The sequence below is a fragment of the Pterocles gutturalis genome, unplaced genomic scaffold (assembly GCF_000699245.1).
Source record: "Pterocles gutturalis isolate BGI_N339 unplaced genomic scaffold, ASM69924v1 scaffold9511, whole genome shotgun sequence".
Lineage (NCBI taxonomy): Eukaryota > Metazoa > Chordata > Aves > Pterocliformes > Pteroclidae > Pterocles > Pterocles gutturalis.
Genome location: NW_010100345.1, coordinates 11,684 through 37,433, shown reverse-complemented (window position 1 = coordinate 37,433; position 25,750 = coordinate 11,684). Strand labels below are relative to the sequence as shown.

General features: G+C 52.2%; 1 protein-coding gene across 1 annotated transcript; it reads right to left on the bottom strand.

Moving 5' to 3' along the window:
• Nucleotides 1–7,827: 7,827 nt before the first annotated feature.
• SH3TC2 (SH3 domain and tetratricopeptide repeats 2) lies at nt 7,828–22,270 on the bottom strand (the record flags this gene model as incomplete). The annotated part of the gene is made up of 17 exons (XM_010079388.1): nt 7,828–8,019; nt 8,379–8,575; nt 9,197–9,347; nt 9,873–9,995; nt 11,057–11,207; nt 12,707–12,887; nt 13,002–14,705; nt 14,804–14,845; nt 15,730–15,866; nt 16,340–16,535; nt 17,240–17,313; nt 18,593–18,794; nt 18,919–19,062; nt 19,410–19,515; nt 20,499–20,626; nt 20,895–20,999; nt 22,151–22,270. Coding segments are annotated over 17 exons (3,953 nt in total), but the record flags the coding sequence as incomplete, so codon positions are not given.
• Nucleotides 22,271–25,750: the final 3,480 nt, after the last annotated feature.

The following is a 25,750-nucleotide window of genomic DNA, read 5'->3' as shown; positions in this document are numbered from 1 at the left end:
GGGAAAGAGCCACCCGGTTAAAGCCATGACTGAGGGTTTCAGATTGTGTCCATGGGTGACCTGCAGGTAGGGCAAATTTGCAGAGAGATGGGTGCCCAAACTAGCTCAGTCAAAGCAAGGCAGCTTTGTACAGGTCAACCTTAAACTCTGTGTCAAAAAGGCACCGGGACATCAGGGGATTTGTGAGTGAATAGAAATCTCTCCAGTGTTCTGGAAGCGGAGACAGCACAGCCCCAGCAGGCAGAGACACCCTGAAGCATCAAAGCTGGCACAACCACAGCCGGAGCTGCAGGGTGGAAGTTCCCCAACACTGTGGGAAGCAATGCCGTTGGAGACTTCAGTTAGCGCAGGCAATGTCACCAGCTCACAAATCCAGTGCCACCAAACCTCAGAGAAGGTCTTTGTGCATTACAGGCAGAAGAAAAACACAGGGAAGTCCCTAACACAAGTGATGTGTTGTGACATGCCTCTGCTAACACAGAGTAAAGTACCCAAGATGGATTTCCAGGAGGGGCAGTCTTACAGAAGTGGTACCAATAGAAAGAAGGGAAAGGTTCATGCAGTGCAGGATCTGCCCAGGGAAGATCTACCGCACATGAACTAAAAATAAGGGAGGGAACAGAGTAAATTGGAAGAGAAGCCCCTCCACCAACACGGCAGAGCCCATCAGCCATTCTCAGTCATTTGATATTTTTCCTTCTCCACCGACCAGATGTAGTCAGTCACAAACCTGAGTTCAAATGCAAGTGGAAGAACAGGGCTGCCAGCAGCATGCCACCCTGGCAGGACAATGTCACAGCAGATGACATTCCAGGCTAAGGCACTGAGCCACCACCCACCACAGTCCTGGCTTAGGTCTTGGAGGAGAGGCAGCAGCAGGTTTCAGCTCAGACAAAAGCAAAACGAGATTTTCAGCAACTGTGGCAGCATTGAAGGGGCACCTGCTGACTTCCAAAGGCAACAGCCTTTCTGCCAAAACACAAATGCAAATCACCAGATGTCCTTTCAGAGACTATTATGATTTGTAAAGTATCTAATAGACACTCTTGCCAAAGTGTCTCTTTACCCATTGTATCCTTCCGCATGAAAATACAGCAGATAAACAAGATCAAGGGATTTCCAATCTGAGATTAATACTGAGAACTCAGAGGGCATCAAAAGAGTAGTTATCTGCCAGTTTTCAAGGCAGGTTTGGAAAGAATCTGAGAACAAACCATACTAAACTAAGACCTGCAAGTGCTCATGTCTAATAGTTCAGCAAGACAATGTCAAGGCAATTGAAGAAGAAAAGACATCAGTCCCACACAAGGGTACTTTAAGGAGGAGTTCAACAGGACACAGAAGGAAAGGACTGACAGAAGCCAGACAGAAGCCCAAACCCTACTCTGCAGAAGAAGCCAGGTACAAAGCAGGTCCTGTCATCCCCAAAGACTGGAGCTTCTGGGGTATCAAATAGCTTCCAAAATAGACATAAGATGAAGCAGACTCAGAGGAGAGAGAAATGAGTCAGAAGGCAATGACGTTCCTGCCAAGTCTGGCTGCCCAGGGATGCACACCATCCCTGCATGTGACTTGCACCTCAGTGGTGCTCCAGCACCGTCTGCCCCAGGGGTAGCTACCACCAGAGCACACAGTTTATTCTTCTGTCACATCTTGAGATGGACAAGGTGGGAAAGCCCAGATGATGGGTTATGGAAGTCTGGAAGAGACTTCAGAAGAACACAAGCCTGACACATCAGAGTCATAAAGGAACTTCTGCAAATCCTTCCCAAAGCACTAGAGCAATTTTTTTTTTTTTTTAACCTGATTAATATTGTACTAATACTTGGGGAACAAGAGTAGCTTAAATTTTGGACAGCGGTAGGAAAAAGTCAAGCTGCAATTCAAAAACCAGCTGCAAGGAACTGAAGGTGTCCCAGGCAAAATTAAACCTTAGAGTTGGGATATAAATGCTGCAGCCATTCTCTCTACACACCGATGTATGTTTATGTGTTCTTATATGGCCCAACACCACTGTCAGAGCAGGTGAAAATGAAAGAAAAAAAAGCCCCAAAACAAAACAGCAAAATAACCATAACCAGTGCACAAAGGGAATTTGGTTATATAAGAATTTATTCTTCCTTTCTCAAAAACCATACGGTGCTCAGGGACTCATTTCTTTGTATTCATCCCAATTCCTGGCCTGTATCCCAACAGCCTTCATGGCAGCCAAATACAAAGTCTTTTTTTCTTCCCCTCCTCTCCTGTCGTGTGACAAGAATTGTTGGCACTTGTGCTGTTTCCTACACTTGTCTCCAGTGCTGCTCTGAGAGGAGCCTCTTGCTGCCAGGTTTCCTGCCTGTGTTTCCCTCTCAGAGGAGCCGTGGCCATTGGGACAGCACACAGGAGCTGAGGAGCTATAAGAAGCTTAGCTGGGACTGTTAGTGCACCATGGCACCATCACATTTGTCTGCAGAGCTGGGACAAGACAGGAACAAGGAGCTCTTAGCCCATCAGCTGGTACCCACGAGAGCCAGTTGCCCTTCCATGTGTTGCTGTCACTAGTGCACAGTTTCTACCAGCTGCACACTTGGAAGGGATGATGTTTTCTGCACCATGTTCACCAGTTCACTCTCTCTGCTCTCTCCAGTCCCAGAAAGATGTTTTCCCTGGCCAAGCCCAGCACAGCATCCAGCTCTAGTCTCCAATCAGTCATGCTGAATGCAAAGTGCCCACTATGGAGATCAGTGCCGGTAAGTCCTGGGGATACCTGTGTGCCCTATGGCCAGTGACAGCAGAGGTGACAGCTCCAGGGCTGACCCATGCCTGATGACACCTCAGCACAAGAAGCAGTTATTCTCAGGTGGAAATTTTTTCACATCTGGCCCCACTATTCCCTGTCCACAGTCATTGACCACTTCCCAGCTGCCCTGTCCTTCCTCACTTTTTGCTGTTGCTTCTCCGCTCCCCCAGGGCCATGGCAAGCTCCCAGGGCAGGGACACCAGCAGTGCAGACACAGGCCCCCATCTCAGCACAGACAGACAGACAGGCTGCATCACGCTGCTGCCCACCTTGCCACAGTGCAGGGAAGGGAAGGTTCATTTAAGCACATGCAGTTACAGTTAGTGACTCCTGGTTGATGCTCAGTCTCCCAGCAATCAACCTCTAATACACCTCTGGCATGCATATTTATGATCCCAATTATCACTGAACAAAACCCCAGGCTGCTGTGAAAATAAATGGTTTTTAATCTAAATTACCCAGTTTACATACTTCACACACCTCTGCTTAGCAGAACAGCTGGTGTTCACCAGCTTGTCATTACTGATCTGAGCAACACAGGAGGATGCTGGCAGGACAGGACCAGGCACCTCTGAGATAAGATGAGTTCAGATTTACCTCTGCCTCAGACCCCCTGCTTCTCCACATCACTGAGGAGCCTCCAGCAGAGGCAGGGTGGTGCTGGAAGCCTGCCTCTGCCAAAGTCCAAGGTTGATGGAGATGGATAAATGACGTGATATCCATAGACTCCAGCTACAAAACCTGAGCACTAAGCTCCAGAACAGCTCTGCCCATCCACAGTGTGCTTTTAGCAGGGACAATGCAGGAACATCAGCTGTGGTTGATTGCTCTGGTTAAGGGGAGGCCCAGGTGCGGGTCCCTGGGATGGGAGAGGTGATGCCCACCCACACCTTGGATCTGTGCAGCACACCACCGAAATTCAGACTTCCCTACCAAGCAGCATGCGCTTTCCCTGTTCAACTGCCAGGCTTTGGCAGTACTCAGAGGGGGTTTCCATCCCTCGTTTAACCCATGGGATCTGAGGCATGGAGTGGGAAAGGGCTGGGTTGGAGCAGTATTGTACAGATGGGAATAGGATGGTGTCCCCATCTAGCCCAGCCTCTGTCCAGCACAGGCCCAGTGAAGATTTGCAGCACTGTACAGCAAAGGAATGATGAAGGATGTCTGCTGACAATAATTATTAATGTTGGGTGTTGTAGTTCTGCAAGAAAGAGTAGTTTCTGTGTAAGATCAAAGAAATCTGGCTATCTCTGCACTTCTGTCCGTATCTCTGTTTACAGTTATCAGCGTTTCCTTTCTTCTAATGCCTCGGGAAGCTCATACCGGAGATCCAAGATCCAAGAATTATTCCTGTCATGATATTTCCACTGTCCAAGAATGAGCATATGTTAAAGAAATCGAGTCCCTCTTCATTCCAGGCCTTAAATGGTGCCCTGAGGCATTAAACAAAAATGGGGTCAGAGTGCCCGTGCTGGCTCTTAGGTGGGCTTGTGTCAGGACTGGTAGCTCTGGTGCCTGGAAAGTTGCACTGGTGAATGATCAGAGTGAGACAGGTTGGCACCAGGTCCAGATACCAGCATGCAGAAGCACCGAAGCCAAAGCGAGGAGGTTCCTACAGCAGCCTTCACCATTTGGAGCTGCTGGAAAGGAAGCTGCTGCTCTTAGCAGCCGTGTGAAGGCATGTGCTGCCGCACGTGGTCCCCAGCAGCCCTATTTGCAGCTTGGCTGGCTGAGGAGCGAAGGAAGGAAAACTCCTGGGACTGGGCATGGAGCAGGCAGTCACATGCGGCTCAGAAATAAGTCACGAGCCACAGCAAGATGACGACACCTGGCGTAAGAGGAGACTTGATCCATCCTTTCCCTTTCCCCTATTTCTTCCTCTGTCTGTCTGGGCTGGCACTAGCACTGGTGAGGGGAGGGCTGGACACCGGTGGCCAATGGCCACTGTAGGATAAGCATCTCCTGTCTTTCTACAGTCCTGCTCTTCCAACCTTCTCCTGGAGTAGCATCACCGCTCTGGCCAGGCTCTGCACCCTGCAGCACCTTCGGGTGTTCACCCTTTTCATGGTCCCTGTGCTCCCTCCCTACACACACACAGGTGCTCCCTGCTGTGTCTAAAAGACCGGCAGCTCCCAGTCACTATGCCCCAGGGAATGATGGACAACATCCCCTCCATCTGGGAAGGGGTGGAGGATGATAACCCCCAGCCTTGCTGCCCCAGGACTGGAGCCATCACCTAGTGACCTCCTCTGGCACAAAGTCCCCAAAGCATCTGATTCTCTGCCCTTGAAACTGTGCTGGCAGCTGGAGGGACGTGGTATCCTCGCCCTCCCTTGGGCACAGACCCAGGAGCTGGTACGCACGTCTGACTGCTACAAGTTTCACTCTATTTCCCAGTATTATTGTGGAGTTTAATTAGCCCTGGCCACCTTGACCTCCTACCCCACTAGGAAAACAGCCCAGATTTGTCACAGTGCGTGGGAGTGTGCAGGTGGACAAATGTTGTTTTATGGGACATTCACAAGGAACAAGTATTTTTTTTTTCCTCTTTAAGCACCACAAATTTGTTTGCTGTGATTTAAAGAGGACACATTTGGTTAAAAACCATGGGCCAGATCCACAGTCTCTGCAAATCAGAACATCTCTGTTTGACTTCATGGAGCTTAGCTGATTTAGACCAGCTGAAACCCTCTGTTTAAACAAAGTCCATTTTTTCTCACTGGTGCTAGGCAGAACAGCCTCAGGTTTTGGCACTGGCAAGGAGATTTTAGCGGGGATGCTCTCTGCTTGATTCATCCTCCACTGGGCTTAACTTTGACAAGAATCGCAACAGCCACTGGCTGCTGGTGTGGGTCTGGGGGCTCTGCCACAGAGGCACAGCCATCCGCATCCTGGCCCCCAAGTGTCAGCCTGGCCAGCAGCACAGCACCGGCCACTGCAGCAACTGGGAACAAAAGCCCCACTGGGATGCTGGGCAGCAGCCTTGTGGTGGCCTTGGACCTCATCTTGGGGACCCAAAGGGCACCACTGAGAACCAGAGCAGCAGAGTGCAGCAGTGCTGGGGAGCATCCCTGTGCGAGGTGCTGGGGACAGGCAGGAGGAGACATGTGTGGAGATCTCAGTGCCAGGGCAGGGCACTGCTGCACCACATGGACCCTCAGGTCTCCTGGAGCCATCAAATCTTCCCTGTTTCCCCCTCCTCGGTAGCCTGATGTCCAGTCATCAACCTGCCTTCTGGTACAAAGCTGTGAGACTGTGCTTTTCCCTGTGTATGAAAGCAAAAAGGGGGACTGGTGTGAAAAACTGCTGAAAAGATCCTGCCCTAGCATGGTGAGCGCCAGCCACCGGCACTGGGAAGAGGCAGCCCTGTGGAGTGAGGCTGGAAGGTTTTGGGAACTGGTTCTCCCCCAGGCTTGCTGTATTTCAAACGGGATGAAGATTTACCTCCTCTGAGCTCAGAGCTGAGGCTCGCCTGATGGCATTGCAGGAATGGTGGGTAAACAAGCAGTAAACTATTCACTGCCCTGATGATGGATGCCTCGCAGGGATTAGAAGGGGAAAATGAACTCAGTGTTTGCAAAGAGCAGTGAAGAAATAATGTCCTGCATTTAGCATTTCCAAGCAGTGGAGCACATCAGGGAGGGGGAAGGACTTGGAGCATGGTCTCCCTGTGAAAAGCCCCAGCTGGGTGTTCGGCCACTGGTTGTCAGAGCAAAGAGACGAGCTGGAGAAACTGCTCATTCTCCACTCTGCACCGGTCCGGACTGAAAACCGAGGTTGGTATTAGCCAGGAAGCGGCACTCGCCTGTGTGAGGCCGCAAACATGGGTATTTATTGCTCTCTGGTGGTGAGACGGGCCGTGGAGGAGAGCCGCAGCTCCCAGAAGCCAGATCCATTCCTCCGCTCCCCCTGCTCGCTCCATAGAGGAGTTTTTGCTTCTCCTCCAGCCACGCAGCCCAGGGCACTTGAAGGCAGCATGCTGCCTGCTGGCTGGCTGGATTCTCCTCTGGCTGCCGATGCCACGCAAAGGCAGTGCAGCTGCCTCGCCCTGCCCAAAGTCCCCCTGCACCCCATCAGCACCCCTGCCAGGGGCTGGATGTGTGCCGCAGCGCAGGCCAGTGCACCCAGCCCCACCACCCGCTGCCCCACGCTCCCGCATCCCGCCGGGTCCGGCAGCCCGAAGAGGAGAGGCTGGGGAGGGGGCTGGGCTGGAACGTCAGTTGAGACTGACCGGTCTTTTCCTGTGGAGGGCAGGATCATAGTGTGCTCATGCTTTGGATGCTGAAAGTGCACACGGGCTGTGGGGCAGAAGAGGCCACCCTGGCTGCTCCAGTGCCAGAGCTGAGGCTGAACTGGTGGGTGGGTTCTGCCTCCCCCCGAGCAGCTGCATATGGGGCTCGTCCCCCAGTGAGGCTTGACCAGTCCCTTTCATTTCTGCTCCTTTCCCTAATTCTGCCTCTCACTGCCAAAAGCTTTTGTGGTGCTTTGAACCAAAGAAGCTCTGGGCTTCGCAGAGGTATGGGTCACAGACCTCATCAGAGCAGACAGGACAGAAACCAGATAGGAATAAATAAAGGAGTTGCTATTCAAGCTCAAACACATTTGGGTTGGGCTGAGCTGCCCCAAGGGACCTGAGGTGTGGGGGGCAGCTGCGGGGTGACAGGCAGGCAAGTGGCAGCACTCTCCTGTCCCCATCCTGGTCAGGGCAGTCACACACCCGAAATGCCATCTGTCACTCAGCCCCGCTGCACTGCACGTTCCAGTACCACTGCTGGAGTCTCATCCTGTCGGGATGCCCAGCTTCAATGTGCCGCCTGGGCTGCAGTACCTCTGCCACACAGCCCTGCTCCCAAAATGAGGGCAGGGTCCCAAGTGCTTGGTCCCTTGCCTGTTGGGGACAAGGAGTCTAAATACTGCCAGCTCCTTTGGATGTGGCGCAGGACCTCTCCTCGGCTGGTTGTTCCGGAGAGCACATGGACCTGTGCCCACAGCATGGCATGATGCTGCTTGATGGTCAATCTGGAGTCCCCAGGGTGGTGGGTCAGTCAGACAACGTGGCCACCTTCGCTCAGCCACCTGGGCCGGTCCATGGCACAGCCTGGTGTTCCCTCAGGTCCCCACGGGGCACCGGGGATGTCCCCCAGCTTGGCGTGAATGAGGCCTTGCAGCTCCTGGTCTCCCAGCTCGGTGGCTGCAGCGAGGGCCAAGAGGAAGTAGGCTGCTGCATCCTGTTCATCCTAACCGTAAAGGAAAGGGCAGGCGTTAGGAAGTGGTTTAATTGAAGGTCACAGGGTATAGGGGAGCTGGAGCAGAGCCTGGTGGTTCCAGGCAGAACCCAGGGACACCTGACTTCATTGAAATGGGCTCTATGTACTTGCAGCTAAGTGCCAGCACTTCTTTCCAAATTGCCTTTCCCCTTTCAAAACCTGTCTGTGCCAACACTGTGAGCATTTATTCTAAAGCTGCAGGTAGGATGGAGAGTCACTGATGTGGCCACCTACACATGTGGCTGCTCTGCCAGCAGATGTGATACGCCACCTCCAGCTCTCCATCAGGACCAGAGTGCTCAACACAGCATCACGGAAAGGTTCCCTACCTTCAGTTTGTGCAGGGTCAGGTTGCCAAGGTGGCAATACACCTTACAGTAGTACAGGGCCTCTCCAGAGCACTGCAGCAAGGGGGGATGCAAGGAAAGTGTCTTCAGGTAGCAATCTTCTGCCATCTCATACATATGCAGAAAATAGTAGACTGTAGCCAGGCGGTGGAATGCAACCAGCTCTTGCAATTGATCTCCTGGAAAAGAGTTGCTGATACAGTCAGTCTGCAGCGCACTCACAATACATCCCAGCCCGGCACACTGAGCTGCTTGGGAATGTACTTGCTCAACAGCCTGGGGCCACAGGTATCTTCATAAGGAGACACTGGGTTTGAAGATGGTTCAGGGAAAGCAGCCGCGCACAGGGTTGCTGATACCAAGGCTGGACAGATTGCCCAGGGATTGTATCATTCAGCCTGGAAAGGACTATTACAAGACTGGTTCCATCTCAGATATTTATGGTGACATTTTGCACATTCAAACTATTTCTGTAATGGGAAGGCATGAGTTTTAAGAGCCAGGGTAGAAAGGAACTGTTCATTCCTGTGCCTTCATCAGACTTCCCTGCTCCGGTGTAGCAACAACCCTCCGCTCAGCCGGTCCCAGCACTGCCACGGCAGAGCACTCCCACGTGGCTGTCGTGCAGCTTAAAAAGGGAAGTGGCCTTAAAAAGATGTTACCGCTTACGATAAGAATAGGTCCAGCAGTCTTATGAAAGCAGGAGATCCCCCTTTCACGTGCACACTGTTCTCATCCAGAAAGGCAACCCCATCCGCAGGAGCCAGTAACCCTCCACCCCGTGGGTGTGCATCACTCACCGACCCTGATGCTGAGCCTGGCTGCCAGCGTGGCAAACTCCAGTGCCTTCTCATAGCCCTGCAGCCCAATCTGCAGCTCTGCCAGCTTATTGAACAGCCGTAGCTCTGTCTTAATGGCCTTTAGTTTCCTGGCCAAGGGCACAGCACCTCCCTGAGGAGAGAGAACAGTGAGTCCAGGCTGTTCCTGGAGGTATCAGTATAGCGCTGCCCACAGAGGAGCAGGAGATGGACCAAGCGCTTGGCACGGCATGGGGTGGTTGAGTGCTGCAGGTTCAGGTTCTAGCCCCTCTTTGCCTTGAAAATGAATTTCATATCCCCAAGCATGGCTCTCAAAACTTGAGCCTCATGTCTCTGCCCTTCCTTAGGTGCCTGAAATTCTGACTCTGAGCATGTCCCCAGTAGCAACCAGCTCACACCTAACACTGCCAGGACCCTGTTCCCAACTCCCAAATAATCTTTGGGGTGAGCTGCAGCCTTTGCAAATTATGCCTGTGATCCAGGCTTCCCCTCTGCAGCAATGTTTGCCCTCTGGCACACCCAGAACCCCCCATCCCTCCCCACCCTCCATCCCTCCAGCCTGGCCATGCAGTGGTGCAGCCAGCCCTGCAGCAAAGCTGCCGACAGCCATCGCCTTGCAGGGACACAGAGGGTCTGAAATGGTCAGAGGGATCAGAACCCTATAGAACTCCACCGCTCGATCTCTGTTTCGGCTGCCATTAAAAAAGGTATCGCCTGCTTTTTCATAAAGATCCATGGCCAAGGAGAAGTTCTCGGATTTCAGAGCAGTCTGAATGGCTGCCTAGAAGGAAAAGAAACTAGAGTGAAACTTGGAAAGAGACATTTGCACATAGGTATCAGACAGGGTCCTTGAAACAGCATGGACACAGGATGGCCAGCCTATGTGTGGGACGGTTGTGCTGCATTTGCATGTGATATGTGTAAGGATGGAGACAGGAACCAGATAAGCCATCCCTGTGCAGGGTCAGTGTGCCAGACTGATCAGCTGGGATATCCAACGGCATCAGGATTTAGAGCTGAGACGGTGGAGGCAGCAGCTGTCCTTGCCCTGGTCTGTCATTGGTGTGATGGAGCCAACGTGATGATTGAAAAGGGCAATGAACAGCTTATACAGAGGAAGGGCAGAGCCAGCAGGAGGGAGGGCAGGTATGCTAACTTCTGGGAAGAACAGTTATTTATGCCAATTAGGCATTTGGCCCTGGTGCCACCTTCTAACCAGAACATGTTGTTCCTTACACCATGACAATTTATTATCCTCTGCATGTGTCCAGGCTGGTGCTTTGCTGGATACTCCAGCTCAGTGCAGCCCCAACAGACCCAGTTAGCCTTCTGCTCTGCTTACTCTGGGCACGTGGAAGGATTTCCCATTTTTTAATTGAAGCTGCTCCCTGAATGAGGGAGCCACAAGATTTTATGAGCTGCTCTTCCTCTTTGCAGCTCAGTTGATAAAACAATGCTAGAAATTGAAAGAAGCCAGTAGTCTGCTACTCCAAGAAGTCTCCAAGGATTTCCTTGGCACCTTACCCCTTACCTATGTGTATTTCAATGGGATCCGGTCAGCTGGCACCTCCAGCTTCCTTTGGCACTCCTACAACACTTTTTTGCTCAATAAATTAACTTTCACCCAAGAATTGTCTAAACTCAGTGTTTGGAAGAAAACACAGGAAATTTAGTGCCAGGTAGTGCATGAGTGTAAGGCAACAGCTCCTCCTTCCAGCAGCAGGTTTACACTACTCATAAGAACTTCCAGCCCCAAAAGGCTCCTACTAACCCCTCCAGCTGTGATGGGAATGCAAGTAGCCAGGGTGAGAATGGCACTACTCCAAGCCACCTTCTCCATACCTGAAAGTACATTTCCACCAGCTCATCTTCCTGCATAAGATAGTAGAGCATCCCTGCCTGCAGCCAGGCCTTTGCTGCTTTCTCAGTCTCTTCAAGGTCAATGAAGATCCTTAGACTCTGTTTGGTGCAGTCCAGGGACTGTCTCAAAGTCCTGTGGTGGTTACAGGCAAAAAGCCATTACGGAGAAATCACAGGATGCCCCCAGCCATGAAGCTACAAAGCCACCACAACACCTCCTGTTGGCAATCCTGCCTTCTCCTCCTACAGCTGCCAAAGGTTAGAGACAGATGGACAGCCACAGCTCTGAGCAATGTGTCCTGGTAAACTCGTGGAAGTCTCCACGCTTTAGTGCACGTCTGTATTATCTGTCAACCTCCGACCAGCCTGGGACCCCAGTGCCCAGCACAGCCCCACAGCAGCCTGCTCCCAAAGGGACTGCTCCCCATCCCTGCTCATTTCAGCTGATAAAGAGGGTTTTGTCCAGGTCATCTGCAAACCCTATTTCCCCCCTACACTAAGCCTCAAAGTCACTCCCAGCTACACATGGGAGCACAGGCAGGAGTGCTTGCACCTTCATTTTCCAGACAGCACCCGGCACCCAAAATCACATCTCTGCCCATAGTTTGTCCCTCGGTGAAGCCAAAGAGGCAGATCTGTGGCCACATGTGCAAGATGTTACAGTTCCTTCTCAAGCCCCTGGTCACTAGAGGACGAAGGGACATGCAGCAGAATGACCAGCAGGTTGGACACGCTGGCTGCAGAAGGCAGCTGTGCCGATGGGAGCGCCGGGCAGTGCCCAAGGCATGTTTGTTTGCTTGGTGTCTCGCCTGCTGGCAACTGGGCTCCAGCTGTCCTTCCAGTCCAGGGAATGGGCTGTTTTGTGATCTTAAATAGCACTGTTCACATGACAGGCGTCTGCTTCCTAAATTCCTTCCCTCTGAACTCATTGTGACCTAGCATGGGAAGATTAACATCCAAGTGAATGACAGCCCTGGCCCGTTTGTCCTTCTGGGACACAGGAGCTAGCTCTCCACTGTTTGACACATTTGCCTACAAAGACTGAAGCAAGTCTGTGGTCTGCCCAGGTCTCTTTCTCTCCCCTCCTGCCTAATGTAGTCAGTCAGCAGCGTGTGTCAAGCAGGAGATTGAAAGGTGAGCTGATATGGGGTCTTAAGTACCTCCCTGGGGAAAATATTCCAGCAGAGATAGGAAGGGCAGGCTCAGGGGGTGGAGGCTGAAGCCAGGCTTATTCAAATAACAGATAAGGAACCTATTTTTACTGCTGAATGGTGATTAATCACTGGAGTAAGCCTCCAAAGGAAGTGATGAATTCCCTGTCACCGAGTCCCCTCTGATCAAGGCTGGATGTCTCTCTGGAAAACTGTGTTTGGCCAGACCCCAGCCCTGTCCCAGCTAACTGGTATTTTCCCAGCTGTCACAGTGCTCTGGTTGACATTGAACTGTTCCTTCTCCACTGCACAGCTTGCAAACCTCAGCAGTGTGTTAACCGGCAGCCTGCCTGGGGCAGGCAGAGCTACCATGCACCTTCCCCACCTCTCTCGAGGGACACTCCGGGAAAGCCACTGCTCTTGCTTTGGGTGAGCAGGGACCCCACTCTAACAGCATCTCACAGCCACAGACAGGACTTACTCAGGTGTGCCCAGAGCCTGGTAGAGCTGGCTGAGGGTCTGCCGGACATCGCCTTCCAGCTCTCTGTCCTGCAGCTGTTGTGCCAAAGACACCCAGTGCTCGTGGTAGGTAATGCAGGCCTGGAGATTGGGGGACACTTTGCTGTAGAAATGGCAGAGAGACTCAGTGATGTGAAGCTGACCTGCATGGCACAGGGAAGGGAAAAGGACAGGTCAGGGGGCTGCACCAGGGACCTGACAGGGTGCTGCACCGGAGAAAACACTGCCCTGCTTCCCGCCAGCAAAGCTGTACTCACTCCTCACGTTATGCCACTTCAGGGCAAAAACCAATGCCAGTTCATAGCAGAGTTTGCCATCTTCCATCCTCTGCCTGTTCACCATGGCCTGCGCTAGCCACAGCAGCACCTGCACCAGCTCCATCTCCGGGTCCTCGCTGCCCTGGAGCTCGGCATAGAGCTGAGCCGACTGGAGCAGGTACAGCTCAGACAGCTGGCTCGCCCCGCGCCAGAGGCTCAGCTGCCCCAGGTTAGCCAGGGAGATAGCCTGGTTCCTCCTGTTCCCGGTCTCCTTGGCTTTGTGCAGGGCCCAGAGGTAGTTCTCTGCTGCCTTTTGCACCTGCCCTTCTCCTTTGAGGGCAATGGCCAGGAGGTTGTGCACGGCTCCCCCCTGAGTCACGCTGTCTGTCCCATGCAGAGAACGCAAGAGCTGCCTCATGATGTCTGCAGCGGGGCCCGGCTGGCTGTTCAGGAGATACATCCACCCCAAAGAGAGGGAAGACTCGAAAGCCTCCTCCTCACCCATCAGTCTGCTGAGGGTTACGGCCATGGCCGCATAACAAACCGCCCCATCCAACACACCGTGCTGGAGGTACATCCTGGACAAGATGGCACACAGCGTCCTCTGCATGGGCACAGCTCTGCGCTCGCAGGAGAAACGCAGGGCTTGCTTGAGGTAGAAACAAGCCAGTGCTGGGATGCTGCTCCTCTCCAGTTGGCTTCCCAGGAGTTTGGAAGTATTTTGGAGGATGAAGCCAGCTCTCCAAATGGGTGTCGGTGCCCCCTTGATGCCACTGGGAACAAACAACCTGGCAGAGGCCAGTGCGATATTTGGCAAGTACTTCTTGTCGTACAGGTAGCTCAAGATGGGGGTGGCATCCAGTGGAACAGAACTAGTGTCTGGGCTGAGTAGAGTGGTGGTGAGACATTGAAGGTGCTCGGTAAAGGGCAGCACTTCATCATTTTTGCCCAGTTGCAGGAAGAGCTTGACAATAAGGAAGCAGATCCGTGCTTCCAATGGAGGGTTACCCACAGCAATGGCTTCCCTCAGGACATACATCATGACTTCCAGCTCGTTCTCAGAGCTGAAAGAGCGCCCAGGCAAGCAGACAAGCAAGGCCAATGTTTTTCCCAGCAGGGAGGAGAACTTGTGCTTCATGTTCTGCTTCAAATAGATGGAGGCAAGGTTCACGTGCAAAGCAGCCAGTAAGGGCAGGTCACCAAAACCTCTGTCCAGGATGCTCAGGGCTTCCTCAAAGTAGACTCGAGCCTGGGAGAACTTGACCTTTTTGATGCAGAGCTTACCCAAGAGGAAACAGAGCCTGACATGAGCCCAAACTGAATGAGTCCTTTTGGCCCAGTTCCTGGATGTCTCAAGGTACAAGACCAGTTCATCTTCATCAGAAAAACCATAAAAAGTGGAGTTGAGAAAGGAAAAACCAAGATCATAGAGGCTTTGAAAACTGGGCACATAACTGTCCTCATTAAGGAAGGTCAATATGGGGTCAAAGACATCAGCATCTTCCATGTGTCCAGCATTCAGATCAATAAAAAACTTGGGATCATCAAAATAATCCAGCTTCTCCAGGAGAACATCTTCCAGCATAGCAGGGGCTGATTCACTCCCTGGGCTAGACAGTTCAGAGGTGCTAGCTGTAGCCAAGCCATTTATTTCCTCCCAGGACTGGAGCAGCTGGATATCTTTACAGCCACGGAGAACAGCCTCTGGAAGGGACAAGCAAACCATATTGGGATGTTTCCCCATGTCAAAATTCACCCTCAGAAGTCGAAAGCATCCCATTCTCTCCCCTCCACATACTCACCTGATGGCACTTTTGGGAACATGGCTGTAGGTTCAAAACCATCTACACAAAGAGACAAACGGAAAACAAAAAGCCCAAAGCCTTGGTCAGTGTTAATGTGCAGGTACAATGCTCAAATCTTAGAGATCTCCTGCTGCTCTTCTAAACCCCAGACCATTATGTGGGAGTGCAGGCTCAGTTCTGGCTGCAAACAACACGTACAGCTGCAGTTTCAACCCTGCTGCCTTCTGGGGCTTGTCTCCGTGCATGACCATGGAAAGCAGCTTTTAGCTGGCAGTGAGGTGAGCACCAGTAACATTATAGTTACCTGGGAACAAGCAGCTCTTATTTTTCACAGGTAGAATTTTATCAACTCTGTCTCTCGTAAGAGCCTTGTGTCTGTTCAGAGGTTTTGGATATGTGAGTGTCTCTGATAGGCTCTACCCTGGGCTCATTGTGCCTGAGAAGGCAAGAAATAGAGCCAGAGAAATTAGCTGCGGTCCAACAGCCACATAGGGCTCTGTAGCAAGCATAGAGAAACTGAGAGCACCCAGGAACCCTGATCTCGTGCTGTGAGCATGGAGACTTTGTCACCTGCAACTTTATCTGTGCATCCCTCTCAATATACACCCACAGATCAGACAGCAGCAGGGGAGCTGCTGTAGGCAGGGACCTACGGCCAGGATTAGCTGAGAGCAGCATCTGCCAGCATGAACCACGGCTGAGGAGCTGCCCTGGAAGCAGAGAAGACCCCTGCAAACTGCAGTGTGGCAAGGCCCAGCTCTTGAAGGTATCTACAACCTCCACGGCCAGGCTGAGCAGAGGGCTTGGGGGCTGTCCCAACCACAGCAGTTGTCTCCCTGCAAAGCCCGGAGCAAGGAGCTCTCTAGACACTGCCCAGCATTGCTCTCCATGGGTCTGGGCACATAAGGAGAGGGGAAACTCACCCAGCCGGTACACAGAGGTGACGTCGGTGTGTGCCAGGTCACCGAGGAGGGTGGTGAAGTGCTGCTCGCCACCATTGCAGGGCATGTGCAGGAGGGGGGATTTCTCTTCCTCGCTTAGAAACACCAAGCCCTTCTCCCTAGGTTGAGGCAGCCATCAGGGGAAAACAGTCAGTGTCTCCTCATCCCCTGACAAAAGCAGGACTTGGTTTCCTCAGCAGTGATTGCTTTCCCCACCTCCTCAGCCCCTCAGACAAAGCTACAAAGACAAGGACATTTCCAGGCGAAACTGTGAAGCCAGCTTGTCTGGTACACACGTCCTGGGCTGCCTTAACATAAAGCCAGGTCTAGCCCAGGGCCAGATCTGTTCATCCCCAAGAATCACCTGATGCAAGTGGAATACAACTGCTTTCTCTGGGCAGAGGCTTGTGCAGCCTGCTGGCAGCAGAGCCCAGCCAAGGCTTCTGGACAGACCTCAAACGGATCCTCTATGAAGGCCTTGCAAAGCAAATTAGCTCTGCTGGACTCTCACACAGCCTTGAGTTGGGACTTGGAGTTTTCCCTTCATTTTCTCCTGAGTTTAAATTAATCTAGATGGTAGCAGGATACTCACAGAGGTTCACAAGCCTTGCAATTCATGTATCGGGTTGGAACAAAGCCAATGCTCCCACTGCTGAGAGATCTGCCCAGAAACCATGGGAGTCCTGGAAAGAGGAAGCCGATTACTTCTATGCTGTCTCCTTTGGAGAAACTCAGTTCATCCCATGCTGCTCCTCGGTGGTCCTCTGTGGCTGTGCACCTGCCTTTGACTGGGAAACCAAGGCAAACAAGGGTATTTTAGTGTGAGGCCACTCAGATCTCTGCAGTTTCTTCTTGAGAAGGTTATAATAAAATATACAAGAGACATGGATAAGCGCCACACAGCCAAAGACTGAAACGTCTGAGAGCTGCAGTGTGAAGGTGGCTGGAAACATGGAGCTTCACAGAAGCTGCACTGTCTTAACTCTCTGCCAGGAGTGAAAACTTTAACAGTGCAAACGTCCATCACACTACACACCGAACACACACCTCACCCCTGCAGTGACCTCCCATGTCCAGAATGCTCTGAACAATGCCCTTGTCTGGGCAGGAGTGTCCTGGGGCTAATGGGTGAATGGTAGGCCCAGGCTTCTTGTGCACACTGGTGGAGGCTTAATTATTTAAAACTTCAGTCCTGAAAGAATTAAAGGAGCAATAAAATTGCAGTAGACTAGAAAAACCCATTAGCCGAAGGATGCCACCAGTTGTCTTCCGTATTCTGTGCTCTTCAGATCACACTTTTAAGTACAAGCAATCTGCAAGCTCTGTTCTCCATTCAAGAGAGTCCAAACATGCAGTATTCCCTTGGAGCACCTTGCAGTGGAGTGTCATTATCAGCAAGAGATGGGCCATTTGCATTTGTGGCCACACCCAGGTTTGCAAGAGCCATGTCCTTTCCTGGGAAGTGCAGCTTCGTTGTTCAGGTGTCACTCACCAACTGGCTGAGAGGTCGTCCCACTGATCTCCTGGGAGATGCCAAAACTCACAGTATAACTCTTCAGGAACCACCTGCAAGGCAAAGGGGAACCACACTGGTCCTCTCTGGCAGTCCTGTCCTCAGGCCACCACCAGGGACGGTCTCACAGAACCAGGACAGATGTTCTGTCCTCTGGGAGTGCCAGAGCTGCTATGGAGCACGGCCAGTGAGGCCAGTCCAGTAATTCCTTGTAGTGGTGTTACTGGGCATGGAGGGCAGTTCACACCTCACAACTGCAGCCTCACACCACATGCTAAGAGCAGGATAATTTTGACAGCCTGTGAGGAGGATTTCACTGTGTGAGTACAAGAGGAGCTGCAGGTGTCTTTGAGGCTCAGCCTGGTGTCGAGTGGGAGACCCCATTTTGACTGGCATTACCTAAGTTTTGGGCTATGCTTTTTCTCCCAGTTATTCACCTTTAAATCAAAAATAATCTCATGTATGACCTAAATCAACATTATACAAGAATGATATCTGAAGTATGTCCTTGCTCTGTCCCTGTATTGGTTTAACCCTCAGCTGCCATTAACACCATACAGCTGCTCGCTCGCCCTCCCTCATCCCTGGAGAATGGGGGAGCGATTTAAAGGGACAAAGGAAAAGAAGACTCGTGGGTTGAGAGAATAACAATTTACTAACTGAACTACAATAAAATTAAGAGTAATAATGATAATAATAATATACAAATGAGTTATACACAGTGCAGCTGCTCACCACCTGATGACCAAGGCTCAGCCTGTTCCTGGCTAATGATCCCAGAGCAGAGAGAGTCCTGAAACCACAATCCCAAAAAAGATAAGAGCCACAGAGAGCAAGCGAGACCCAACTGAGAGAGGGAGAGCCAACCGAGTGAGTGAGAGACCAATTCCGGACAGAGCCTCATCCACATACTGGGCACGACATGCATGACATGGAATAGTCCATTAGCCAATTTGTTTCTCAGTCCTAAAGATAAGGTCGAATCCTACGCTAGTAATTGGGGCTGTGCTGTCCTTGACTGTCCTGGTAGCAGCTATAACATCAGTATGTTATCAGCTGCCTTCTCAGCACAAATCCAAAACACAGCCTCTTACTAGCTACTATGAAGAAAGTCAGTTCAGTTCCAGCCAAAACCAGGACAGTCCCATCACCAGAACCTGAATTGGCTCTAGTAGTTGTCTTTATGCATAATGTATATCCTCACAAAATTATGTAGCTCTTGCCCTTTGTCAGAGGCAAGAGCAGTTTCTCACCCTAGGCTTGGGCTAGCTCATTTATCAGGATCAGGAAAGAATCTTGGCTTGACCACTATTAATTAGCCAGTCTACTTACTGGTAAAACGGGTGAGGTATTGGCTGTAGAGCTGTCAGAGGCACCAGGCCTCGCTGACCCGTCAGTAAGGACATCCCTTCCCACTTGGACTCCTCTCCTACGTTCTTCATGTGGATCAGCTCATTCTTGCAGAGCTGTAGGCCTTCCTCTCCCTCCTGCTTTGGCTGCCAGACACCGGGCACTGCTCTGGAAAAAAAGTTACCTGCAGATAGAAAGTCATGCCCAGGTCAATGGCATCAGTGCAAGACATAGCCCAGCACAGGGCTCCAACACAGCCCTGCTGAGGTACTTTTGAGGAAATCCCCACACATGCCGTCCCTTCTCACCTTCCTGGAGCAGCAGACCCATATATATGGTGGCCATGCGGTCTTCATCCACAGTAACTCTGATCATTGTGTCCTCCATCAGAGCACAGTTTAGCCAGTACTCCTGGTCAAAAAGAAGCTGCTCCAAGCAGCTGCCCACATACCCTAGGAAACCAAGAGGGAAAGCAGTGTTAGCACCCTGCTTCACTGGGCAGGATGAAGTGCTCTTTGGATGAATCCCAGTCTGCCATCTGCAACCATGCTGTGAGGCAACAGCCTCTAATTCTGTCTCCATCCCCAAAATGCAATAGATGCATTACTCAAAAGGCATCCTTTCACTCTTTCACTGATCCAGACAGTGGTTTCATAAATCTGTAGATGGACACCAAGGTCTTCCAATTCATAATCTGTCCACCCTGTTACATTACTGGTTTTTTGGTGTCAAAGAATACCTTCTCCAAAAATGCTTCTCACACTGTCTGTTTAGTTCTCTCACATCCTGAAAACATTACCTAAAGTAAGATACGTGGAAAACTTCCAGACTTCTTCTGGGGTTTTGAAGGTGAGGAGGAACCGATCCTCCTGTGCTTGCATACAGACTAGCCTGGCTGACAGCTCCTACACATGGAAGACAAAGTAAGGTTAAGGGACGATCCTGGGACTCTGATAGGGGGTGTCCATGTCAGTGTGGGAATAATATTAGACTCTGGAATGAGAGTAGGCACTCATTTAGTAGCATAGTTGAGACCAAAGCTGTGCAAGTTGGTTGCCTGGGGTTAAGGGGAGGGTGCTCCAGCCATCTGAGTCCTTCAGCCAGGAGGGATGGAGCACCCCAGACCAAATCCCCATGGTGCAGCAGTGGGTGGGTGAAGAAGGTCCACCTACTCCTACAAATCTTTTCCCCCACGGTGCACACCAGAATCACTGTGCTTTTGAAACCCAGACACCTGAACCATGCCATGCATGGGTTAATGTTCAGTCAGGACCAGCACAGCTTCCAAACTGCAGCTCTGAGGCTGAAAGCAGTAACTGTTCCTGGAGGGAGAAGCTCTCCTTTCACTATTGCTGGCACTACTGTGTCTGCAGTGTTCCAGGACTTCTGGGAAGCTCTGCAGAGAGCCCTGAGGGTCCAGGACCTTAAAAACCAGCAGGGAAGGAGAGTTCAGTCCAGGAAACATCTCTATACCTCTAGTGATTTTTCTATATGAAGCCCAATACTCTGAGAACCCCTGTGTATGTCCAAAGGTGCCGCCTCCACCAGGGGCCTGAGTCTGGCACACAGCTTTGGTGACCCCATCCCTGTGCAATGCCAGCTGTTTAGACTCATCCCAGGGCTATCTGCATGATCCCTCAGGCAGCTCAGAGCCTCCAATACAAGGGTCCTGACACCAGGCTCAGCTTTAGCATCTGCCTCTCACCTGTTACCAGTTCATTTCCCCCATCGTTCCAGTCCCCTACAGAGTCCCCGTGTGCAGGAACACACCCTGCAGTAGCCTTGGAGAAACTTCTCTTTCTCGGTTGGGTTTGGCATCCCATCACACATCCCGTCATGCCAGGAGCCTCCCAGTACATGGTCTGCCCTGCCAGGCTGGGGCTTCTACCTTGAACAGGGCACAGACGTCTCTGTCATCACTCTCCAGGGCCCACAGCTTCTTTCTGGCTGCTTCCTGGAGATGGAAATTGAGGCACTGGGAGGAGCGGCTCTCAACGGAGAAGAAGAGTGAAATCTCTTGAAAAGGAGATGTACAAGGTTAAGGGGGAGATGTAGGTCCATGCCAAACAGAGCTGCCTCTGCCACACTGCCCCACTGCAGCCAGCCCCACCAGTGCCCCCAGCCCTCACCCAGTTACGATGCTCACACAACACAAACCCAGCCTGTCATCCCAGACACAAAAATTAGAAACTCAAGCAATGACAGGGAGTCGGTTAGCCATGGTGACAGGCCCTGCTACATTCAATGACTGGAAATCAAGGTGATGCCAAAGGCAGCATCTTACCTGGTGGAAAGCCCTCCCTGACAGCCAGCAGCAGTGAGGAGGTGTCTGGTGAGCCTTCTGCTGCCTCGGTAGATGGGTCGCTTGGCTGTGATGCCCCGGCCTTACCTAGCAAGGAGGAGGGACACAGAAGAGCTGCTGTCAAATTTTGTGGCAGAAGTCAACAATATTCCACCTAACCATGCCACCTGAAAGCAAAGCCCATGGGCTGCACTGCAGACCCAGCTGGGGATTGTGTGACTCTGGTATCACCCTAAAATCCAGCTCAAGGGTGGAGGCAAGATCCATGGGGCTGATGTGTCCTAACTACATGATGCTCTTGATGACTGGCTTCTTTGTAGTGGTGGGTTTGAAGTGAGGGGACTTGCCCTCCTTTCTCTTGGGACAGACCGTCACTGAGCAGATCTGGTAGAAGGATGACGCCGTGATGCTGAGACTTTCTGGAGGAGACATCAGAGCAAGAGCACTTCCCCAAGGCAGGAGAGCCAAAGGCTTGCAAAACTCTTTGCTCATCAATGTGACAGTCAAAATGAGATTTTCTCCCCTGCCTGCTCTGGTCGGTATCTGAAATCCAAGCTGCAATCTCTCTGCTTCACACGTTGTCAACTATTGCCGTAAAGGATTCAGGAACTGAAACTTTAGCTGGTAATTATGTTAATGAGGCTAATAAAAATCCAGCTTGTTCTTCCACAGCTGTATTGGCTGTGGAGGGATAACAAGATTAAAAACCAATTTTTGTCAGTAATCAGACTGGACTTGTAAGACAAATATGTACCAGGAGATGTGGAGCTGGAGCATGCAGCAGCTTTTGTAAGTCACTTCTGTGACCATAACTACACTCTACAGTTCTTTTTATCGAGCCAGCTTTGCTAGTCAGTCAAATAAACTGTTATTTGCATGCAGAATTATAATTCCTATTTATAGTTAGCAGTAGAAAAGAATGGCCCAAGGCTGGACATGTAATGAATGAGCTTTTCTTTGAAAGAAAAGGCTTTACATCTCTCAACAGCTGATTTGAACACACTTAACAAAGGACTTAATCCAGTAACTCCGTCACCTTCCACACATGGGGGAAGCAGAATGAGCCAGAGGCAGCGCTAACCCCGAGCTGGCTCCCGCCTGGGCTGGGCTTGCCTGCCAGTTGCTTCCCTCCTCCCTCCCTTCCTCTCCTGCTGCAGCCCAGCAGCCCCCGGCAGGCTCCGCTGGGTTCAGCAGGGTCCAGCGGGCAGGGACTGGGTCCCCGTTCCTGGGACAGGTACCTGATGCCATGGTCTTCTCGCGACACCATTTTCCTCGGCGCTCGGCTGCGGCGCGCTGCAGGTGGTCCCAGCGGGGCAGGAGCACGGGCGAGCGGGGACAGCAGGAGTCACACGCTTCACCTGGGGAAGATGGGAGGTGGGGAGAGGCGTTTGGACCCCCGGCAGGATGCTCCCCACCTGAGGGGTCTCCATATAATGTGCCAAAGGAGGCGTCAGGTGGGACACTGCTTATGCCACCACAAAGCATCCTGGTGGGTCTCTGCAGAGCCAAGCTTTGCTCAGGCAAGAGGAGAAATGGGTTTGCACCCCACGGCACTCGCCAATTCAATGTTTATTTTTGTTTGGGCCAGGCTCAGAAAAGGAACCGTGAACTTTTTCAAGAGACCAATTGAAACTGCTGATGGGGAATCATTCTCAGTCATGCCAGTGACTCATTTACCTCCCCGGTGTTGAAATATTTTGTAACAGTGGGCAGGAAACAGCCCCAGCCCAGAGCCCAGTGCAGATCCCCGTCCCTGGGGCTGCACTGCAGCAGCCAGGGCTGAGGCACTCGTGGCACCCGGTGGCACTGGCTCTCCCGGGGTACATGTGGCCACAGCAACTGCCCTGAGCCAACTCTGTCCCCCAGCCAGTTAGCACAGCCCTGTTAGATCATCTGGGCACACTGGTACTCGGGGTGTCTGCAAGCCTTGCGATGCTTGGGGTCCTGCTGGGCAGCAGTGGCAGCAGGACAGGGCGGGCAAAGGGGGTCCTGAAAAGCCAACAGCATGGGAATAAACCAACCCCCTGGGTCATCCTCTCCCCTCCCTGGCCAAAATGCCCTGCCTCATTTGCCACACACCCACATCTAGTGACACAGCAAGTGTCCAGTAAGAGGAGGGGACACCAGTGGCCATCCCAGGAAGGGCACGGAGTCTCCCCAGCAGCCCCAGCAGTGAGGACAGCTCTCACAGCCCTGTTTGGACAGAGCACAGCCATGGCACCCCCACAGACGTGCTGCTCGCTGCCCGGCCAGCCCCACAGCTCAGCCCCAGCCACAATGCACAATGCGCCTTTTCACCGGGCACTGTCTGCCGGCGAGGCGGGGGCGATGGGCACAGAGGCAGAGAATGGTTTGTATCAGAGTCATAGAATTATAGCATCACTTAGGTTGGAAAAGACCTTTAAAACCATCAAGTCCCCTTGTCCTGTCACTACAGGCCCTAGTAAAAAGCCTCTCTCCATCCTCCTTATAAGCCCCTTCAGGTACTGAAAGGCTGTAATAAGGTCTCCCCAGAGCTTTCTCAGCCTTTCTTCCTTGGAGAGGGGCTCCAGCCCTCCAAGCATTTTCAGGGTCCTCCTCTGGATCCTCTCTAACAGGTCCATGTCTTTCTTGTGCTGGGGGCCACAGAGCTGTATGCAGCACCCCGGGGGCTCTCATCCCACCCGCTGGCGTTGCTGCCCTGTGCTGGCCCCACGATTGCCCTGGGCTCCGCTCTCACCCTTTCCTTTAAGAGCGTGTCACCCGGCCCACGTGGCACATTCCTCTCATTCCTCCCACCACGGCAGCACAGGGAGCCCCATGGTCTGCCGAGCCTGCTCGAGCTTCCAGCTGGCCCCTCCAGAGACCTTCAAAGCTGATCTCCCCCCACCTCCAAAGGTAACCCTGTTCCTGACGCCACTGCAAGCACCTGCCTCACCTGCAGGGATGCCCCGCTGGGGCTCGTCCAGCATCCTCCATTTGGGCGAGCATTCCTGGACCACCTTCCTGCCCAGCCAAGCTGCCGTTCTCCCCAGTTCACAGCAAGGGCAGCTGGCAGCACTGCCCACTCCACACCAACCTCAGCAGAGCAGAGCTACATCCACGCAAACCACAGCTGAGTTCTCTGCAGGCACAGGCGCTGTGGGCTCCTGCAAAGCTAGTGGGGCTCATCTCACCCCTGAGAGCAGAACTGTCTGCACCCCAGATGTGAACACCAATGGGATCAATCTGGCTGCTTCGCAGGATCCCTTGGGCTGCCCAGGATGATTCTCGTTCCCTCTTCACTCACGCTCTGACCTTCTCCAGCATCCAGAAGCAGGACTCAGGACCGGCTGCGTGGTCTCACTGTGCTAGGGGTGGCAGATCCCTGCAGAGCATCTCTGGGGAAGAGCAACACAGTCCCTGCAAAAGAAAAAACAAAGGTTCTAGGGAGAGAAGTCACAGGTAGGGAGGTCTTTTAGAAGTGGACCTTTATTTCAACAAGCAACCAATGCTTGTGCGACCACAGCAGTGACTTGTTTGCTGTGCTGTGCTCCAGGAGCATTGCTGGCCCTCCCAGACACCCAGGCTGCATCCCAATGCATGGCAAGGCATTGAGCTTCTCCAGAGTAGTGAGTAATTACTCCAGTGAGATTTCTGTGCCGTGACATGGGCTGCCTGGGACCACTGCAATACCCCTAAAACAAAGCATGAGGAGTAGGAAGCTGTGGGACAGGCTGTGGCAGGACAGAGTTCATGTTCATGGAGCTGGCTGGGGAACTTCTAACAAAATGCCTTTGCAGGGACAGTTGCGCTGAGCGATGCTCCAATGCAGTCCTGGCCAGGCACCAGCCTGCCTGCCCAGGAGAAGGCTGAAGGAGTGGGGATCTCTAGTCCTCATTAGGAAAAAACAGATGTCAAAATGTTGGGGTTGCCTGGAGAAGGGATCACCTTCCTCATCCTCTCTGCTGCAGCTCCCCCATCCTCCTGAGCCCCAGATGCCAGGATGCAAAGCGCTGCAGCTCTCTCTTGACACGCCAAAGTCACGCTGATGTTTCCCATGCAAAGCTGCACAGCCGCAGGGACCTGCGCGAAGGTGAGCTGCTGGGACAGGCGGCACTGCTCTCCCTGTGGCAAGGACACTGTCTGTTCCTGTTGCACGCCGGTCCTGGAAAGCTCCACATTTAGAAAACTCCTTCAGTTGACCTAGGGACACTCTGAAGGTTCAGGAACCAGAGGGGGAATTCAGATCCAGGGTGTGTTTTGGCCTGCCTGTGCTCGGAGCACACAGCCCAAGCTTCTGTGATGGAGTCAGGCACATCTTTACACCAAAGATGTTGCTGTTTCGGGCCCATGTTGTCAAAGCTGTCAGGGCTCCAACAGGGCAGGTGTTTTCAGACAAAGGTTTTTTTGCTTCACTCAGAATGCAGTTGGGTTTAGCAATACCTGCTCACCAATTAGCATCAAATTCTTTTACCCAGGGGAAAATATTTTTTTTAAATCAACATAATTTTATGTTTCATTTTCTAAGGAAAGATGCCTTCCTTTGTGGTTTCTTTTTGCTTTTAAGTCTACCTAGATAACTTAGTGACCAAATCTACCCCTCTAAAAGCAAAGGTATCAACCTCCTGTTTGACCTGAAATGGAATTTTCCTTTTGGCCAGTAACCCAAAAACCTCCCATTCCACTCCCTACCCCATGGCTTACTATCCCTGGAGAGCCCTCATTGCAGCAGCTGAAGCCCTCAGCCTGGCCTCCCTGGAAAAGCTTGGTCCTAATAAGCACAGAAGCAATTTCCCGGGGGTCTCAGCCTGTGCTAGCTGGGGGTCTGTGCCTGTGCCAGCTCCACAGGGTCTCTTCTCCCTTTGCTAACCCAATGT